Source organism: Acanthaster planci, linkage group LG09 (assembly GCF_054643075.1).
Source record: "Acanthaster planci isolate LZ-2023a linkage group LG09, COTS_SCS, whole genome shotgun sequence".
In the NCBI taxonomy this organism is placed as follows: Eukaryota; Metazoa; Echinodermata; class Asteroidea; order Valvatida; family Acanthasteridae; genus Acanthaster; species Acanthaster planci.
Window position 1 is genome coordinate 2,734,936 of NC_141785.1, and position 21,476 is coordinate 2,756,411.

Genomic DNA, 21,476 nt, shown 5'->3' on the forward strand with positions numbered 1-21,476 from the left:
CGGACAGCACGGCGGCTCTTATTTCCCTCTGTCTTGTCCAGTCGATGCCCAATAATATGGCCTCTGCCAGATTCGGTTTTGAAAGCAACTTATTTTAGAACTTTAACCGATGACACATCCAGTGTTCTAGAGTTAAATAACAGCTTAAAAGAACAATAATCATTTTCTTTAAGATTTGAAGATGGTATCACAATGAAAACCGCGTCTCTAGAAAAGTCCGATAAAACTGAATTACTTTTGCAGTCACCAATCAAGGTACATGCAGCCGTGCATGCCTTCATGCACTGCGTTTCTTGAAAGGGAAGACCACGGGCATATGCAATATTGGGTGTGATGTACACCGCGCTGCCGGGTTAGAGGGCGCGAGACGCCGCCATGGGTTCGGGGGCTGACTCGAGGTGCAGCACCCGGCTGGGCAGTACAAGTCTTCGGAATCCTTTCTTCAATGGAGACAGGGCCGACACAAGTTGATTTTGTTTCTCTCTTTTTTCCTGGCGTATTATGTCGCTTGCAAAGGCAGAAAGCCCCCTACAGGCAGGTGGGGAAATATTGATTCAGCGAGGCGCCTGCTTTGCACACATTGAGGCGGTCCCCAGGAAAAGATGGCCAAATGAGCATGCAAATATTGCCATCATTCGCATCACCACGGCCCACGCGCAGTCATCAACATCATCGGCGACGAAGGATTTTGGGTCAGGACGGAGGTAGACCGGCTCCCGGGCTACCGGTACTAGGAGGGCCGGCCCGTAGCATGGCCCATTCGCGAGACTCTCTCTTACAGCTTTTCTCACCTCAAGGCCTGCGTGCGTACATCCACCCAAGTGCATCGCCGTATCACACAGGGCATAGCATTAATTAAACTCAAGCTTCAGTTTCACTGTCAACAGCCGTAGATTACTCAGTTCAGTAAAAAGCTACAAGTAGACATGATCAATTATTCGAAGTTCCAACAACTCGCTTTAACCAGCAACATGCTACATATATGTAGTAAGTGGTTAAAAGATGAAGTTTGTTGGGCCACAAGTGGTCAGGTCTAGGCGTTTGAGGCAGTACGGTGATACATACAGGTGGGTTTTTGTGAGTGAGTCTTGGTTCAACCTTTGCTCTCGGATGTGTTCAACCGGAAAACTTTGAGCCAAATCCCGAACACCTCCTGCAGTCAGAACACAATGTCTCAGTATGCGAAGAAAAGGAGATTTTTGGGCGAAAACTGCAAATAGCCCCAGGGAAGTGGATTTTAGTGTGTCAACGAGGTGTTCCAGTGGCACTTCGGCTCAGAGAGAGAATATCAGAATGGATTTTTTTACTACATCGATCATACTTACATGTACTTGAGAAAGAACTATTTTCAGTTAGTTTTTGTTCTGTCTAGATTAACACTTGTTCCGAAACTTAAAAAGGTGGTTCCAAATAATGGAAACTATTCGCGCTGTAAAGCAGGCTATTTGTAACGACACCACACGGCTATGTCAAAATACATCTCCTGTGTACGTGACAAGGCAATACAGCAGTGACCACGAAGCCAACCATCTCGCTATCTACAGTTCTATCGGGTGTGACAGCGAGGGGGAAGAACGGGAACCCCGAAGTTAGAAAAAAAAAACAACGCGGGAAAAAGAAATGAAAGTAACACCTTGATGCGCTGCCAGTTTGTTATTATTTCGTAATATCATTTGACCAACACCGGATGCGACCTTGGCAGAGCATGGCAGAGCTACCGCTGTCGTTCTCCTCTCTTGGCCAAAGGGCAACACGACAACACTGTGTGGTGGGCAATAATACAGGCGACACGGGGTCCACCATCCCACAAAACAAACAAAATGGAATCAGGCTTTCTCCCCTAGCTTACCAGGCTTTTTTTTTCCTTTCTGCTGTGCATCCTATTAATTTTCGCACGCCACGGGCGCAATATATTACGAAGCTCATCGATCACGGCAGTCTCTTGTCAGCGGGAACCATGTATCCTTTTGTGTCGAGTTGAGGAGCGTCAGGGCGCATTCGATGGGAATCTGGACTGAAAACAGCCCTTCTGAGATTTTTTACCCCGAATGTTTAATACACGATTTGCATGTTTTCGCACTTAATTTATAAAGCGACTTTTCTGGGATCGTAATAGTCAGCGTTTTGCGAGAAGAAGGTCACATCAGATAAAGGAAGATCGCCACGAGCGACTGGAACAAGTTTATGGTATTACAAGTGAAGCTGTTATCAGCTTGGTCTGGCTTTGCAGTCTAGCAACGGACTCAAGCGTCTTGCAACACACTGCGGATCACCACCTGGTAGTAACTTAACATGGCACACAAGGCGTTTTGATATAAATGCAGGGGCTTAATTACATATTTTTGCAGCGAAGATGACTGTTGAGTGTTAACGAGTGAAGGTTTCACTTAACTAGCGTCGCACATATCATTTCCTGGAGATTCTTTATTTCCAAATAATTAGTAGGCCCTAATCATTGTTTGATGCAAATTATGCTACAATCATTTCCTTTTATTTCAGATACTTCTTGAAAAGAGTCTAGACATTCTTACTCCAAATGCTCGATAATGCAACATTCCTGAAGCTAACATCTCACGCTCTTGTTTTTTTATAAGTAATCTATAGAATAAAACTTCCTGTCTCCTGTTCAGCAAACAAAGGAGACTTTCTTTTTGTCGTCGATTCTACGTAGTGTCAGCGTAGAGGGAAAATCTTCCCGCAAATTGAGCAGGCAAAGGCGAGTGAGGTTCCCGCTGTTAACACCGTGTACAGCTCGCTGTAACCCCACCGGCAACGCCAAGCATCTTCGCTGTTATTAAACACTATCAATATACTCGGTGCACAAGGCCTGTGAAGGAAGCGCATGGATATTAGGGGCTAGGCGCAAAAAAAAACCAAATAATAGTAGAATTCTATATTCTCCAGCCGCCACGTCTAGCCCCAAGTGTGAAAATATGAATCATAAACACAGTAATGAGAAACTCCCAGTGGTGTTGCTGCTTTATTAAAAATAGATGTGTCCTAAGGACAGTGTCACTATTGATCCTCCTTTCTGCAATAAAAAAGGCAGCCTACCTGGCTACATTTAGCTTTTTTTGTATTGGAGCAGCGATTGTATCTTTTAAGGAAAATGACGGAGCAAATTTGGCGGGGATACACGGCTTTTCTTTGTGGGTGAGAGTAGAACTCCCTGTCCTGCGTGCAAGCACCTTGTGTGTGGCGGCGGTATTTAGTAAGTCAGGCCGAAAACGCTTGTCAGAGCGACCAAATCCGATCATTATTTGCAATGTGAAAAGGCAATCCATCAAAAAATGTCAAGCCTTACATATCTTAGCAGAGATTGAGGATTTCAACTCTAAAACCGACACAAATTGAAACGGCGAAAGTGTGAATTCGTGCACGTTTTCAAAACGATTTTAACAGGGCTCCCTTTCACCGGTTGCCAGTTGTCGCCATCGAACGGCTCCAGTACCTTTTGTACTTCAGGTCCGACAGCCCGCTTCGCCCCAAGCCAATTTGCCAACTTATGGGTAGATTTTTTTCCTTCAGGAATCTATAAAACATGCAATAGGCCAGGCTTGAAAAGGTCCTTTGGAAATGTCTCATGATAAAATATTTGTTCTCATGCGTGTGAATAAGTCACTCCTCGATTCACTGTGTTGACAGTGTCAGTTTTTGTCTGGGATTTTCTTTTAACAACAGGGTCGGCTCTCTTTAATATAGACAGAAGAGGAAAACAGTTTCTCTTGACTGATGTCTTTGGGTTCTTTTGTTGAGTTGTCCGCACCCGCGCAGCGAATGGAAACTGAGCTTTGAAATCGATTTGAAGGGAAACAGACATCGGCGTCGCGTTTGAACAGGAGTGATTTCAGCGTTGATTCTGAGGCGTGGGGGCCGGGTGACGGCCTGGCAAACTGGTCGGACCGCAGGGCCCAGTTGCTCCATCCATCCTGGACGGCCGTCGAGTATGGTATCCCTTCGAATGCAACGCTGCGGCTTTGACGCCGAAAGGGAAGACAGAAAGAACACACGTCCAGGCCCGTGTGCCAGGACTGAGCAGAGAAGAGTGCAGACACAGGGGGAAAGTAACTCACAAAGTGTAATCACCTCCGCGCTCTAGGCGAGAAAAAGCCCAGACCACCTTACCCCCAAACTTGATTTATTCCTGCCTTAACCCGTGTCAATTTGCTGTGTTTGCCCAACACATTTAATCTCGACCCCAAGAATAGACCTAATTTCTAAAAGATGCAGTGCCTTTGTGCACAGGTTGTACATTGACTTTCTATCACCGGCGAGTTACCCTTAAAACGTGACGACGGGGCGACTTCAGCAGAGGCGATCGCGCTGACACGACACGTCTCCTCCCGGTACGGAAGGTAAGATTGCTGGCGATATGAAGACACAGAGGCTCTAACCAGATACATCGACGGGACCCCTTGCAACGTGAGGTGTGTGAGAAATGCCTCATAGCCATCATAATCGCACTTTTCAAACTAATATTAGGTTACCACAATCTCCCGTCTCTAGCGCCATCCAAAGTCCAAACGCGAACTGGGACAAAAATTGCCATCTTAAGGTTTCGGCGCGGAGCCCCGGCCTCGCGCGGTATATACAGAAATAACACCCAGCGCGGAGCCGGAACAAGATTGCAGCGTTTTTATTGTCATTAATAACCAGCAAGAAATGGAGGCGGTAAAGAATATCCTATATTAACCCATGCCACGATTCTGCACGTATTGCGGTCATGTATTTTACCAGACAATGAAACCGATCTCAAATTGCAGCCCGCACAGATGCGTTAAAAGCGGAGGAAACTCAACTGCTTGTATTTCAGCATTTCAAAATTGAACCTTAACGCCTGTATACACAACACTCTTAAAATATGTAACAGTTGACTGCACGCGTGTCTCACTTGCACCAATTTTCACAAAAACATCAAAAAGGCTACTGAATGCAGCCGAAACTACAAAATCCCACAATAAACATTCCACTTTCCCAAAATGGGCCTATAAATCGCAGAAAGAACTGATTTAACATACCTCTCTTTCCAAACAAATTAGTCATTCGTCTGACCGTGCGGGGCATGCGTTATCCTTGTGTTGTTTCACTCCGGTACAACGCATAAAAGATTGATATCAGGAAATTTGAATTAAGAATTACATGCTGGGTTTAGTTATAAGTAATGTACCGATTGCACAGGTAGGTCGGCGCCAGGCATGACTGTTTAACCTTTGGTTTATGAAAAACGCTTGAATAGTCGACTGCAATGTGAATATGCTCCGGATGTATTATTTCTCTGGTATTGAATGTTTCCCCATAGGCCCACACATGCGAGACAATTTCAAGGCAATGCATGCCTCAAAACTGGAGGATATGTTTGTATTGCATGACGATGGCACTGAAAAGCTCAATGAATACCATTACCAGTTAAAAAAGGTAACAGTACAAATCCTCATCCGGCATAATACAGTCGTGTGCGTGAACACAACAGATGCATATGTATTTACAGGCAAAAAAACACTCACCAAAAAACTCCACAGCTTGGTTGTTGAACAAAAAAAAAAAGAAACCCCCAAAAAAGATTAGTAAAAATTCTATTTTTTTAATCCTTATTTTAAGCGCTTTGTTAATATCCTTTTTGTCTGGAATTAACAAGAAACTTGATTGCAATAAGAACTAGGAACCTGAAGCGTTGAGGAGAGTGTGCTATGAAAATCTGCTCAATGTGAACGCTTTGAACCGACCCACGGTACAACTACCATGACCTCCTCTTATAACTTGGCGCTATTTTTTTTAACAACTGGAAAGCTTTCGAATGTCAGTGCCAACGTTTGCCAGAGGTCAGTTTTCTAGCAAGGTTAACCCCTAGCCTCATATCACCGATAAACATTGTAACATGACATACAAATACAGTCACGCGTCAGCATAACTTTCTGGTTTTCCCCCCAAAGAACAGTGTAATGCGATTCCCTATTGAGAAAACTTTGTAGAACTATTGAATTATAAAACCTACGTGGAGATCTGATTACAGGCAAACCCTAAGACACATGTCTGTACTGTACGTGTACAATACATCACGTGCGCATAATTTTTACAAGTTCTGCCCTGTTTGTATTTTTAAAAAAAGCAGTAACTTACCAAGATTTCAATGAATAAGAGTTAAGAAGAGCAGCTATGTCTTTGTCACAATCCGCAGGGAAAATGAAAATTACGATCGTGAAGAAAATGCGGCACCACTACCTCTATTTCAACTTTACTGGAGTAAATTTGCAAAAATTTTAACATTGTGTAAACAGTGAACCACGTGATTGAATGTGTCCATGTTCCCGCAAGAGATCTGAATAACAAATTTTGTATTAGCTCTCAATTCCAGTTGTAACTCAAATGCCACGCTGTGTAAATCACGCAATGTTTCAGCGGATGAGAAATCTTTAACGTGAACAACTTACGCAAAGAACACGGTGTGCATAATATACCAGTATGCCACAGTCATAAATACACAATCTTTTCGAGAACGAAGATAAATCAGACTGCACGATCCATTTGCTTTATTTTCCAATTACATTACTAGTTGTAAGTACCCACGAAGGATTACATTTTAAAATGTGATCCTGGTACGGCTGCTGCACAACAGTACTGGAGATTTTACTTTTCTAGAACAAGCTAAACCTGGCGAGCATTACGATTTATAGTAAGTTACTGGTAGGTTGGTGAGATATGGTTTCCCCTCTGCTCAATAAAAAGCCAAGAGACTTGACGAAATTGCTGGTAGGCATGAGTTGTGTTTGCGCGGACGCAATACTGAAAGGACCTATTCATTTGAATGTATAAAAAACCGAGCGACTAGACATTTGGGGCTTTAGATAAAAACGTCAAATTAGGTAAGCTTGCCCAAACTATATTTATGAGAAAATGTTGTCAGCTCTTTCGGAATGCAACTTTGTTTTTGAAAGATAATCAAAAGAGACGAAAAAATGTAACAACGCAGAATGCAATCTGTCTTCTGTGATACAAACTGGAAGACTTAACCTTGGACGTTTCTGTTCATCCTTGATATCTCGCTAACTGGTTGCGCTCGTTTCTGATCAATATATTTTCCATTCCTGCTAACATGTACATCAACGTTTGAGGCTGGGATGAAATCAAGAGACTTCCTTTGTGCTAATCATGCGAAAAACGTTAGACGCGAGTGAACGTTTTTACATCTGCGCGAAGGGGTCTCCGATGAGATCACCCAAGAAGTAATTTTTCAAAGTGGCAAGAAAAGGGTGCACTTACAAAGCCGTGCTTGTCTGAGATGTTGTTGGTGAGTTTGAGCTTATGGAAGGAGACCGTTTTCTGCATCCACTGTTCGCCGGTGCTGGGCGAGTCGGGATGGATGTACATGCGCTTTGGCATCTCAGGGTCGGCCTTGCCCGCTACCATCCAGCGGGAGTTGTGGAACTTGTAGCGGCAGTCATCGGCGGCCACGATGTCCATGAGTAGGATGTATTTGGCCTTCTTGTCGAGGCCCGAGACTCGAACTTTGAAGGAAGGGAACATTCGCCTGATGTGGGCAAGAGGGTGGAGAGAAGGGACAAGTTAGTGCACGGTCAAATAAAAGCGGAATCAGTTGAAATCGTGTGAATTTCAAATGCTCGAAATGAGTACAGCTGCGTGTTGGATTCTGCGTCTTCATAAAACCAGAACACTTAAGCCCATCTTGCATAGCATTCTTAAAATAACTGAAGGTCAAACAAGAGAAATACGACAGCTGCAAAACCTCGCGTAAGCTTTCGACTTCAAAATTTGACTCCAGAAATGACAAGATAACAAAATGCAACGCTGAGATTTGAGTGGAAATGAGGCCACCTCGCCCGTAAACCGATGGATATTTCGAGTAATATGGAAAAGGGCAAGACATTATCGCTGTGTGATTTCGATCAAATTATTTCATTTCAACGGACCCCACACCGCCACACATTGCATAACTTCGTGATGATAATCATTTACACAGTCTAAGAATTTAAAAAAAATTATTATTATAATCATCAATTGGACATTTTTCACTCTCCTGGGTGCGTTTGATAGAGAAACAGGGAACCATGTAGACGCCATTCTGTGCTACAGAATCTCCCTAAAAGTGCTGATCAGAGAGACCTTTACTTGGCTCGGCACAGAAAAACAGGAATTCTGTTGGTAAAGAATTTATTTCTGTTCTTTTCACTCTCTAAAAGAGCCTTGTAGTCATGCAGCCAACGGGTTGTGACAATCCACTCGGAGGAAATGCACTTCCCCTATCGCGTCATCACATCTGCCAAAGTACGTTACAAACTGACGTCCAAAGCATGGGATTCGTACCTCATCCACTGTTTCTTGTGAACTTAGAGTCATGCGCGTAAATTTTGAAAAAAAAGAAGTTACGAACAAACTAGAGACATCTTCATTAATCACGAAAGTTGTCACATACCGTGACATTCGACCTTCGGTAATGTGAAAGTACACGAAAGGTCTTCCTTTTGGGCGATAAGGTGAATAGCGCTGTATGAACATTTGATTTCAACGCTTTCGGATGTTGTGGCACTCTTCCTTATATTCGCACCTGACAATGTGACTTAATTATTCCCTACGTAGAATCGAGTAAAATTCACTAAAATGCGACTCAAAAGTGGACACCAACTTCTCAAGCACGATGCATCGGTCAGACCCAAACCGCTTTCAAGATTGAACACTAGAAACCTACTATACTAAGGACTGGTCGTCAAATGAGTTTGCTATTATTCAACAACACTGATGTGCTCATGGTTAAGTGAGTATTTTTTGTCTCTGTCAATGCAAAAACAGATAGGAAAGTCAAGCAAAGCTCATCAACTGGCAGTAATGTTTACGATTTCCAAACTAATATCGCAAACACAGCGTTCAAAGATAGTGATCTGCATCTTCTAGCAGCTGTAACGCGCATTAAGCATTTGTACTTGCGAAAGCTTTGACACAGGACAAGCGTAGGGACTTATTCTGGACGCAGCGATCGACCAGAACTCTACGATTTTCGGATATCTTATTAAGGGGCTAGCTCTTGCTCTGTCTCAAGTTACGAAGTGACCGGTATATTGCCATGACGCCAGTGAAAAAAATCAGAGACTGTGACAACTATCGTATTTGGATTCTTGGGAAGACTCTCCGGGCGTGTCCAATGTCACTGTGCTGGAAAAGTTAGAACAAATCACATTCTTTTTCCTGAAATTTTCACTTACGTGATCAAGACTTGGGATTTGCGGTTACATTATCAATGCTTGTAGTCATAAGAGACCTGAGCATGTGAACATGTAAATAATGCGAGGAAAGACACACGAGTACGCATGTTTCTGTCGTACATCAAGAGGCGTCCATCAATGAAACGCATTTCTTGAACTCTTTCTGGCGCTAGTGAACAGCAATCGAATTCGTCTGAATAATATTCCTTCAAAGGCTTCCAGGCACTAAAACAATATCGAACATTTGAAGTACAACTTCCTTAAAAGAAGAGCACTTTATGCTCGCAAAGGAAACCCGCACTGTTATCAACCATTGCGTGTGTGAAGTGGATTGGCGTTGCGGAGGGAACCCTAGAACTTGGCCATCTGTAATTTTTTCCACAAAGATAAAAAAGAAAACGATACAAAGTATCTCTCAACAGAGATAACTGTCTTTGTTTTTGTAGGGATGAATTGAGAGCTACTTGTAGCGTACGGTATTGAAAATGCTAATCTGGGCCTGTCATTTAACGCTGAGAATGGCCAGGCAACCTGTGTGTGATTACACGGCCATTAGGCATAAACTGTTATCACCAAATATGACAAGGAAAGCGGGTCAATTAATGGCAGTCTCATTTGTTATCGTGTGGAAATTATCATGTTCGCCAAAATGGGCTGCCTGAGAAAACAAAGATAAAAATCTAAATGAGACCAAATGTCGACTTATACCATTAAGTTGTTAAAAACCAAACTGTGTAAATACTTTGTTGTTTTAATGAATTGTGACGAAATTGAAAAAGTGTCAAGTTTTAGTCAGGCCGGGTATGAAGCTGGCATGGTAAGTACAAAACTAGTATAATATAACAGGGAAGGCCTAGGCTATAGCAAGTAGTGTTAAGATCACTTTTCTAGTATTTTGCATCGTTTGTTGAGGTTTAACTTAGAGTTCACCTGATTTTTAGTGCACAAAGGAAAGATTATTTTAAGTGTGTTTCGTCAAGGTAGCACTGGAGCAGGCGCTCATCAGGGGCCTTATCGGGGTAGAAGTTAGCCCCCTCGGGCCCATGCGTATCAATCACGGTAAGGCTCGTAAGTGTGATGACGGGAGTGTACAAACCACGCTATTCCCTCATTGTCGGAACTTTTTTTCTCCGTCGAAGTCAAGTTGAACAAGGACTTCCACTTTCTGTAGCACAAAATCAGAGATGATTGTTCCCGGTTTTTTCCCAACTTGCCGCGGGCCATTTCATGCCGCTGTTTGTAGAATCACCGTCATAATACAGACAGCTGTGTATGGCAGATAGTGCGCGCGCGTGTACACAGAGCTAAGAGCACGTGGAATGCAGGGCACAGACTCGGGACAAACGTGGGATAATTAAGAGCTTACAACCCCACAAGTTGAGCTACAATATCTGCTGACAGGTGGAATCTTTTCAAAGAGTATTTACAGAAATTGTCAACAACAGTTTTGTTTTTTTAAATTAAGAGTAAAGACCATAACTATTTATGCGTTACATAGGTTTTACCCAGAGTTGCAAATGTAACTTCTTAAGTCAAGACTTACCGTCCGGATTTAGTGATGACCATCTCCGTCCCCCTTTTGTGAAATTGATCCCAGAGTTCCTTGGATTCCAGCGTGACTTGAGGGTCGTCCGTGTCGCTTTCCTGGGGCTCGATGCCGTGGATTTGTTGCATGGTGTGCCTGTGGTTGTGCGCCGCCAACAGGTCGGCCTGTAGCGCCGTGTACGGGTTGTGCAGGTCGCCCAGTTTGGGCACAGGGAAGCCGGTCGGCACACTGCTCGCGTTGGCCCCCGGTGCACCCGGTAAGCTGTGGCCCCGGAACACGCCCGGGAAGAAGTGCGGCTGCGTTAGCAACGAGTTCACCGAGAAGTCACTCAGCCGCGGGGGCAGTATCGGTGCGTAGGCCATGGCGGGGAAAGTGGACGGGAGCTCGGCTTGCTTCATGCGAAAAGAAAGTCCGGGAGGTTAGAGTCCCGAAGATGGAGTTGATGCGTGCGGTGTCTGCCGCGCCGGCCAGCTACCGTGCAGACACGGCCAAGTACGGTCAGAGGTATCACCGCTGCTGCCGCTGCGGACTAGCGAACAACTGCGCCAGGTCTGGATTTAACCAGTCTCCCGTACTTCCTGCTGGGATCCGAGTAACTCATTCGACTCCAGCTCCGACGAAGCCGAGACAGGAACACCGCTGGAGTAATGAGGCACGCAGCTTGATTGGTTATTTGGCACGCACTGTCCAATAGGAGTCCCCTGCTAGCTGGTCGATCAAGACAGCTTATTCCGAAGACTCAAACCTGCAGGTCGTAAAAATGTAGGGACGAAATAAAAGAGCTGAAAATCAGTCCTTAAATGCGTAAACACGGGTGAAAATTCCACTCCGTTACCCGTGGGCATAACTTTCCCCCTTCGTCGGGCAAGGGCACGGTAAAATCAGCACGAGTAATTTTTGGTCTCGTGTGCGTGGTAGTCCACAAATACCAGTCGCACTATCGCAGTGTAATTTGCTGGTCGGTGTTTCGAGAGATACAGTTATAAGGCCAGCATCACGCCGTGCACGCAATGCAGTGATGTTGAAGTACACGGTGCGCTCAAGTCCCGACCGAACCGTGCGTGATGTGTATCTCCAAGACCGGCCTGTCTCTAGAGCAGTCTATAGAATAGATGCTTGGCCTGGCCTGTGACTGGCTGGTTTACCGTCGGCACGGTGTCATCACGGACGGCGATGTTGGCGCTCGTTTGGCACGCCCCTCACTCGGAGACTGACGGCCAGAGGTGTCAAAATCCCAGGCCCATCCTTTTCAAGCTCGTGTTTCTGTTGACTATTTTTACCACTGAACGGTCATGTTTTTTTTCTCGAGTAAATTACCTCCAGTAGCCTCCTCAACTATTTCTCCCAATTGTCCACAGCGGATTCTTCGTGGATAGCATGATGTTCCAGTTACCAAAAAGCAGTAAATTGTGCCTGCATTTTCTGTGAGGTTAATTTTGTGTTTTATTTTTTACCTCACCCTTGTCGAAACCGATCTGCGCCGATCACCCTATTGTAATATTTATAGCCAGGCATTGGTAGGCGGGCCTGTTAAAAGCGTGAAAATGATGCGGGGACATCTAAGGTGATTAGCCGTTGCAACATTCCATTTGGACGCAAATGCCTAAGTACTGCTGGCGCCAGTGGAGCCAGCGCACACAATGAGCGTTGTCTCGGTATCTTGTTGTCATTCACTAAACTGTACCAAAGGGGCCCCGCAGTCGGCATAAACTATAGCAGGAGGGTTCGCTAACCCGCCGGCCGTTCGGCACGTTCAGCGGCAGGGAACAGGGTAGGACCCGTGAGGGGCATAGCTCATGACCCAATGGATGCAAGCATTTACGGGAAGGGAAACATTAATGGAAACATGTAACAGGAAAACATAGTGTCTTTTCGTAGCTGGTTCGACCCTTCCCTCATTTTATATGCAGACGAGCACTGTGTGTTCACTGGCGTCGACAGTGCGAACCGAGTATCACTAAGCTACAAAGGTTAGGCGCAAAATGCGTGCGCGCGTGGCAACCGTTCTTATCCATGTTCAGGGGCCAAAGTAAAGAGACTACTGCACGTTGAATGAGTTGTTATAACGTAAGGCTCCGATGTTCTTCCAGCCACTTTGTTGGCCCACTGCACGAATATTACGCCAAAAATGCTGGATTAAAACACGTTTTTCGGCCCCGATTCGTGACCACGAAACAATTGAAATGATAGTGTGTCCAGTCGGGATGGGACTAACGGTAAAGGGTTTTGTTTTGAGCCTACACGAACGATTTTGATCAATATTACTATCACCGCCGAGAGGGGTGGCTTGGGTATTAACGCTGTTGAAATCGCACCACTTGAAATCATACTACAGGGGTGTCTGTACCAAAGAGGCCTATTATCAATAATTACACTCGTGATTGACAGTTACCGCGCGACATTCCCACCTCCAGCCAATCAGCGCCAAGCTAGAGATAATTGTTGTTGACTGGCTAAAGTGTTAACATAATTAATAAGCGCCAGAGAAAACACGCGAGGTGTGAAATCCCTTTGTGGCGGGCTGAACCGCCCCATTCAGGGGACACAGCTACTAAACCTAGCTGGCGCCAGGCTCCGCGATGGATGATTAATTCCTACAAAAACATATGGGAAAAGCAGACACAGCCGGCCACCGACAGGCTCGCTGTCTGAAGAAGCTTGCCCATTGTTTCAGACCTAGTTTGCGGACCGCGCGGCTTTTCACTTCTGGGTTTTTTTCATCGAGAGCATGGGCTTGTGTTCTGGTGTCCTCTTTTCATCGCCATGGCTCGGGGGAAAGGGATTTCGGGAAGTTAATAGAATTTCGATCGGAGCGGGTCTGAGGGGAATAGGGAGCGCCACGTTTAGGCTATACTACGTGCGTATGTCTATGCACCATGTGCATCGCATATCCAGCCTATAACACTACGAGGCTAACATTGTACCCACGCCAGTGGGGAAAGAGGGGCCAGGCTACGGTGTGGTCGTGTAGTTAGTCTTTATCACGTCTCTTGGCGGGTCGACCAGGCCGGTTGGCTCCGTTATCCCCGCCCAGGCGTCCCTGTTATCTCTGGAACTGATTGGAACGTGTAAGCGGTATTTCTGTGCACACAAAGCCAAATAGTGTGTTTATGTTATCATCTCATGCGGCTATTTAGTTTCCTTCATTTTCCCCCTTATGTGTCAGATGGAGGCATGAATACATGTACGTTAAATTGTGCTCTACACAGTGAGGAAGATCTGAGCTTTATACTCTACGATAGGAGGCGGCTTAAAATAATCACTACTTGTCATCAACCCCGTGGAAAACAATGGAGCGGCTCCGCTACTGCTGAAGCCCGCCCTCACTTGTCTTGGTCGAGTCTGCAGTTAACTGTGCAGATTGTTAATTGACATCCTGCTGTAAAGTGGGCCTTTTCCATTGCTTCTCGAACCTTTTGCTTTTGATTTCTAATCGAAAGATGACCACTAAATGCATTCATTCTCAGTCCTTTATGCTGTTGAAAACTGCTCAACTTTCTAAAGAGAAGAACTGTTTAAATGGTTTTTCTCAGACCCGATTATGTGAGAAGCGTTCATCATTGTCTGATTTTACATTTAGAATCTTTCTCAAACCTTTCTGATAAAAGTAACAGTAAACTCAACAGCAAGGAAAAATTAACAGCACATAAAACTTTATACCTGTGCCTAGGTCACCGTAAATTAAATTTATCAGCATATAATGTGACAAGTTGTGCTCATCTCAAATTAGCATCCTTTATATAACTTCACCGATGACATGCACGCCTACAGTTAGTATTTGTAATTTTAAAAAGTCAACGTATGCTTCTATATTGACCTGCGAATTGCAATCCATATTTTTGATAATGCTGGTTGAATTACAATGAATGCATTATTATTGGTATAAATCCCTTCTTAATGCCGTTAGCCTCTCGAACACTGCACCAGTAGAAAGCGCCTGGTTTTTTTGTATAACAGGAAACTGCTGGCTTGGTCTTCGTCGATTTATAGCCGAATAATTTATAATAATTAGGCAGCCGTGATTCGATGGTAGAATAATTCAAAACAAAACTACCTTTAAACTTTGCTTTTATTTCCGAACATATATGAAGGCAGAACATGATAAGCGATCTGATGTGTTTGTTTCTCTCGAAATGTTGTACATATAGATAAGAAATGTGAGTAATATTTAAAAGTTTGCGCAGTTTTCTAATAATGTAGGACTTGCATGCAAGTTTGAGTTAATTCATAGTTCATGACGGGCAGGTCACATGCTGGGGCTAATCGGTTGCTGAAAATTTGTGGAAAAAGGCAATTTTCATGAGAAAGGACGGCATATTGGGCAGTCTGTACTGTCTGACAGAAGCTAAATTCTTATTGTATGGGACTAAGGAGTTTCGCTTTGTCGAGTGGATTTGACGTCAGATGGCACGAAAGGCTCAACTACGCTCCTTGCGAGTTCAACATCTTGACATGAGCATATATTAACCCATAAACGAGCCGTCCCTCTAAAAAAGATGTACGATTCCCCATCCCCCCCCCCATTTCACACCAGTTAAGCTACTCCCACGAACATTCACAAGCCCAGCAATGAAGGGTATGGGTTTGTTCTCTCATGTCCTAACGTATAGACACTCTGCAAACACGGGGGAGCTAAGATTGTTGGCCGAAAGGCGACAGTTGGTCCAACCCCGTCAACTGAAGCAACTTGACGTGGTGCGAAAAGTAAACGACTGGAAGGTGAATTGTTCGTCAAGTTTTGTCCCCTCAAGTGGGTGGAACGTTCAAGCTGATTAGATGAGTAAATGAAACTCAAGGTGCTTTCACGTCGTCGAGCGAGAGGAAGGGGTAAAACGAAGGGGGGGGGGTTGAACAGCAGCGGCGCCACGGAAGCTGGTAAGGCGCAGCTTACGGCGAGACGCGAGCCCATTGGCTGTAGCCAGAAACGGTGGAAGCGAAGTGGCCACTTCACGCTTTCGTGAATGACCGGACGAAACTATGGACAAACACGACTAGTCTTTCATCCTAAACTGTCACTTCACGCTGTTAAATAGTAACAGAATATACACGTATTTACCGTCTCCTACAGGCCCGAGTTAAATCGCGATTTTTAAGTGAAATTCCATTTACCTACATAGTCGTGGTTATTTCGTTAGAACGGCCGTGCGTAAATTTGTTTTATTTAAGGACAAATGATTATGTTGAATTAAAGTATACCTCAATATAAGACCTGCCCCCCCACACACACACAGGCTCCAACCCACAAGTATGGAGATTCCTTTGTTTTTGTGAAGTTAAGAAAACTCGTTGACAATACTGATTTTCCAGAACTGCAAGAACACGATTTTCAGCTGTATTTTTGTAAAAAGGTTCCTTGAGCTGTTCCCCTTCCTTTTACGACAAAAACCCTAACCCTTAATGCCTCTGAACTAATTTCAGAGAAGGGGAAACGTCCTAAGGACATGGGTTAGTCCACAGAACGTCTTCCCTTCCTGCATCGTGTGGACATGTTTTGTTCACAAGTCCTCACTAGTAAGTATGTAAGGTTAGCGCACACATTCACACGTCTTGTACTATGATTCCTATTTCTGCTTTGTGGAATTGTCGGAATTTCTTTCCAGTGACACACAGCGACGTGTTCACCAAACAAGTCAGACGGTGTATAAAGGGGAAAAAATCCCCAGGTCCGAAATGGTCAATAACAAATATCAAACTTCTGAGCCGGCGCCAAGGTAACTTCTTTCACACTTAAGGTGCGATGAGCGTCGAATTTAAGTGCCGTCCCAAACACCGAGGAGCCCCTCACTGAACGGACAACAGGTCTCAACCAGATCGCATTCCCAATTTTATTGCTGCAATTGAGAAAAGCCTTCCTGTGGCAGAGGAAAGCGCACGGCAATTCATTTTAGCACCTTGTCAGTACAAGGGCTTCATTGCTACAATTGGGCAATTCTCGTAGTTGTCACCCAAGGAGACATCTTTTTCTTTCCTTTTTGTGGGACGAATGTATGGGTGTCAACTTTTCCATTCTCTCAACTCGTCTGCGGCGTTGTCTACCTATACAACGGATCGGTGGCCCTCGCGCTACGGGGAAACGCCTGCGTTGAATGGGTCCATGCAGGGGCCGGCGACAACCTGGCGCCCGGGCTTGTAGGGAGCATCACCACGGATTTTGGTTTTATTTTCTAAAGGGGGGGGGGTATCATCCGAAGATGTGTGCTTTAGGAGTTGGGATAACATAATCGATCGACTCATCTTGTTTGTGTTTTCTTTGCGCCGGATAGGCCTACAGCACACGGGCTTTAACGGACTGCATACAAGCGGGTGTGTACTTGAGAATTGGCCATGCCATCTACCCGTGATTTTTGTCTATAGTATGGCTACATTTGCCCCGCTAGCAGCTCATCATTTCCATTATAATCTGTTTGTTGGGCATACCTAGAAGACAAAATGTTTCATTCAAAGCTCGCGGGTTGTCTGCGACACGATCATTACAGCATACCAGTTATATGCAGCTAATCTCTATTTTTCCACAGTCGAAGTGTCAATAGCGTTTTACTGTCGTCAAATGCTCAGTTCAGTGACATTTGTCTCCAACAATGCTACAGAATAGACACATGAGATTAATTTTTATGGAAAGATGGCTGCGTGATTTCCCACTGAAACATATGCAATTGTGCCCTATATAAATTCAAAACTGAAATATTTTTGAACAGGGACTTTCAGACAGTTTTCAAAACTTCTTTGCTGATAAAAATAAATGTAGGCCTTTTTATTTACTTTTAATCCAGTCTATTTAAAAGTGGACTGAGGGACTTCTTTTTATTGCCAATCAAAACCAGGTAATTTGGGCGTCGCAAATTCATACAGATTACAAAGGGTCAGATTTGAGAATATAAACCAATATCCTGAAATTAATATATCAGCCTGAACTCGAACAGCTAATACGCATATGGCAAGAGGAATTAACTGAAATCCAGATTTTTCATGAAATTAACTCGAAATTCAACTTTTAATCTACTCTATATCAAACCATTAAATGCTAATCATAAAATACTGGAAATTCGGGAGCGAGTGTTTACTGAATTGATCCCCATTTCTGCCTGTTCATCGCTGAGAAAGAAACAGCAATTTTGAGTAGGCACGCACATTGTATTGAAGCGAGAACCACGCGCACGTCTCTCCCATTCAACCCCGCACATAATTCAGCACTGCTACAATGCAGAGCGCCCGCTATTATGCGGCCCGAACATTCCCAAGCAACAGTAACCGCAAGACGGTCTGCGTTCGAGTCACATTTCATCCAATCCACTTCATCAAGCCCCGGGAATCTCAGACTTCCTTTGTCACTGGGCTCAGCGAGCTAGCGTAACGCAAACGTACTTGCTGCGCTCAAAAGGTTGTATTGTTTGAAAATTAAAAGGCTTGATAAGAGTTGTCAAATCACGCAAATGATGTGGAGAAGGAGGTGTTAAATGCTACCAGCTTTTGCAGGGTAAGTGAAAAGAGTTGAATACCCACTGCTACAAGATCGCATCTACATCATGAATCATCTTCACACCTTGAAGCTTGTTCCGTATCAAGCCAAGTGACTGATTCAATAACACGGAAAATATAACAATGTCTGGGCACAACATACTGGGTGGACTCAATTTTTTTCCCCCGGTGATCAACACATGCCCCATCGCAGTTAAGCCGTTCGGTATGAAATGTGCATCACTCCCTTGAACCAGGGGTAATACGGAGGAAATCGTCGTGGCGAGTGGCCGCAAGCTTGTCTCCTTACAGTACTGTATAACCACACTGATACTGAACTTAGCTTAATGTGAGATTTTGCATTCTTCAATTCATTTCAGGGCATTTTTAATTTCGAATAATTAAATATTGCAACCCCCGGAATCGTTATTTTGTGTGACAATAACCACACCACGTCACACCACCCATCCCAATTCAAATACGTGTACATGTATCTCATTAACAAAGAGAAAGTAACATTATGACCCTCGATTTAACGTGTCTCTAAGTTCCCAAGTTACACTGAATGTCACGTTTCCATTCCATCACTTTTGTGTTCATCCTTTGTATATAAACAACCTTGCTTCTTTGTCGACACACAACGGAAGCAATTAAGTTATCTACAATGTCGAGTAAACAGGGTTTTTTTTCTTTTTTCCTTTTTGAGCAGGAAAAATGTCTAAGTGACAGTAATTTCTATGAGCAGGGCGTGTTTAGGTTGGCGCGTCAGCGTGACCAGCCGGCCGAGTTGCGACGGAAGCGCTCTCATGGTCCACGGTAACTGTTCGAAATCATGTACCGTGCCGTGCGTCATTTGGCAACACTACCGGGGAAAAAAGGAACTACTTTTTCCTGACAGGCCTGTTTGTCTCTCACCCAGGCCTGATGAAATTCATCGTCACAAGTCAATCGATAACAACAAAATGTGTGTCAGCAGTAACATCTCACCACAGGAAAATATTTCCAACAATACTGTACATGTATATTCTTTCATTTCATTGTCTCAATTGTTCAAGCAAACGAATTTCTCATCAAGAGCATAGTTGATTTAGAAGCACGTGTTAAGATCTAATTAAAGTTGCCATTCTCCGTCTTTTGCTAGTAAAATCTGCTTAAAATACAACCAAATCTCTGCTCATTACATGTAAACTGATGTCAGAGGCATTTTCATTTCATGATAAACGGGGCTGTTGTTTTGTCTCAATAATCCAAATTCTAACCACTAAATTACAACCCTAATTGACGGATTAGCTGAGTTTAAACTTACCAAAAAAATCTGTTACTTGTTTTCTTCGTCCAACTCGAAGTGAATAACTGATTGGAAGTCCGAGTTGGGTTTCAGATGCGGTGGCTGTTGCTTCGTTTGCTGACAGGCTTGGCGAAAATAAGATCACTAGTCGATGCAGCAAACACACCAGGCGTAAAATCACTGGTGCAGAGCGCACGTACAATTTTGTTTCCGCTTTGCATTGTGGGTACAATACAAAGTTGCACCCGTCGATCCCATTCATGGACGGAGGGGTGTGGGAAGCATTAGGGTGCTTGGGAATATTGCAATGACGTTGAAAAATGTAAGTGAAGAGAGAAGTTACCAGTGATTCCGGTTCACGTGTCGTTTTTCGTTTTAGAAACTTGTTTTGGGGCAGTCACTCGATTCTGCCATAAGTTTCAGAAGCCAATGGAATCTTTTAGTTACAACTGCCACATGTGGACCCGCCCATTTTCGCAAGTCCTTTCCTCTGACACTTGGTTCATCAATCTGGTGTCTGGTTATCATTTTAGAGTGGTCGTGAATGGCGCCCCGGCCCAATGTCAAGACCGTAATTACAACTGTACGGCGGAGCCCCGGTTCCCTCAGGAACAGAGACGGATACACCGGGATGTTTTCATAACAAACACGCAGTAACAAACGGGGCAGGCTTGTCGTCTGCTTCCTGCAGGCCGGCCGCATATGTGGCTCTGCGAGTTGTGTAGCTGATCTCGCACCATTCTTTCTTTTTTTTTAATTTCTGAGGGCAGACACTGTCGAGCCTTGGAAGGTGACGGTTATGTGTGGTTGCGATAGTTGGATCAAAAGAACGGGAAAAGACCTTGGCGGCACGTGCTTTGGGAGGAGCGGCTAACTAATGACGTCACCCCCTTTCGTACCGCAAAGAGTGGCCATAATTGCGAAATTCAGGTTGCATTCAAAATTAAGCTTAGCAAGATTATCATTGGACTTCATTCTCGGACGTTGCAGATGTTAGGACAAGAAATTGAGCTGATCCCAACAGGCGCAAGAACTTGCTGATCGAAGTTTCTGGTTATTTACCAGATTTTCACCCGCTTTAGCTTACTTTTGTTATAAATTCAGCCTTCCTTTTGCTTCTTATCTGTTGAGCCCTTGTTAGTTAATTATGTTTAGCAAATTGTCGTCTGCCTTTTCAGTTCAGCGTACATGTCAGTTTTTCATTGTTTTTTTTAATGTAGTTAGCCTCAACGCTTTTGATAGCGTTAGATCAATCGGGCTTAAATTTTCATGGCAACAAATTCTTGTGGAAAGTGAAGGCGCGGCGGGATATGGTCGGCGCCTGTAGGCCTAGTGCAGCCAACGTTTTGGAAATCATGCGCGCCTCAAAACCGAAACAGCTTGGAAGTTCGATTTCTCGTCCCTGCAATATTCAGTGCGCACATTAATGAGGTAGTAACTTGCTCTGGTGCGATTCTGCTGACAACGAGTCTATTGGGATGTAGGCATATTGTTTGCTACCTTTTAGGGGGATTAAAGTTGTCTGTTAGTGATACCTTATAAATGAATTAGTACTTCATGGTGGAAGGGAGTGGTAAGCATTTTGATATACCATCGAGAGCTGCCGCCGTTGTCATGTTTTATTCATTTAGCGTCAGTAGTGTAATTGTGTCATAAATCAGATGTTGGATTTTAAGCCTCTTCTAGACAACGACGCCGAAGTTATGGCCACGTAGTAACGGCTACGACTGTGTTTTCAAGAAATAGTCCCTCGTGCGGGTGGTCATTGATAGCCAAAAGGTTTCCAATATCCCAAATATTAAAACAAAATGACCTTATGAACAGGCCGGGGAGGAGGATGATCAGCCAAGCTGAGACCACATTGGTCCAACGAAGTAGATGTTGGTCAGGACATTACTGAAACAAGTTCCAGTAAAAAAATTCCAGCGGCTTGGTAAAATGAATATTGAAATACCCCGTTACAGTCTGTCTGTGG

At 44.2% G+C, this 21,476-nt stretch overlaps 1 protein-coding gene across 2 annotated transcripts in view; it reads right to left on the minus strand.

The window, feature by feature from the left end:
- LOC110983751 (T-box transcription factor TBX2b-like) overlaps positions 1 to 19,824 on the minus strand; it is a 42,622-nt gene extending 22,798 nt beyond the window's left edge. Inside the window, exons 1-3 of one of the 2 annotated variants that reach the window (XM_022243281.2) lie at positions 19,520 to 19,824; positions 10,756 to 11,503; positions 7,258 to 7,525 (exon numbers count right to left, since the gene is read on the minus strand). In XM_022243281.2, the coding sequence (XP_022098973.1) occupies positions 7,258 to 7,525; positions 10,756 to 11,156 (669 nt within the window). In that variant the 5' untranslated portion in view covers positions 11,157 to 11,503; positions 19,520 to 19,824. Of the gene's footprint in view, positions 1 to 7,257; positions 7,526 to 10,755; positions 12,266 to 19,519 lie in introns of those variants that run through there. The other variant, XM_022243290.2, reaches the window with a different exon arrangement.
- Positions 19,825 to 21,476: the final 1,652 nt, after the last annotated feature.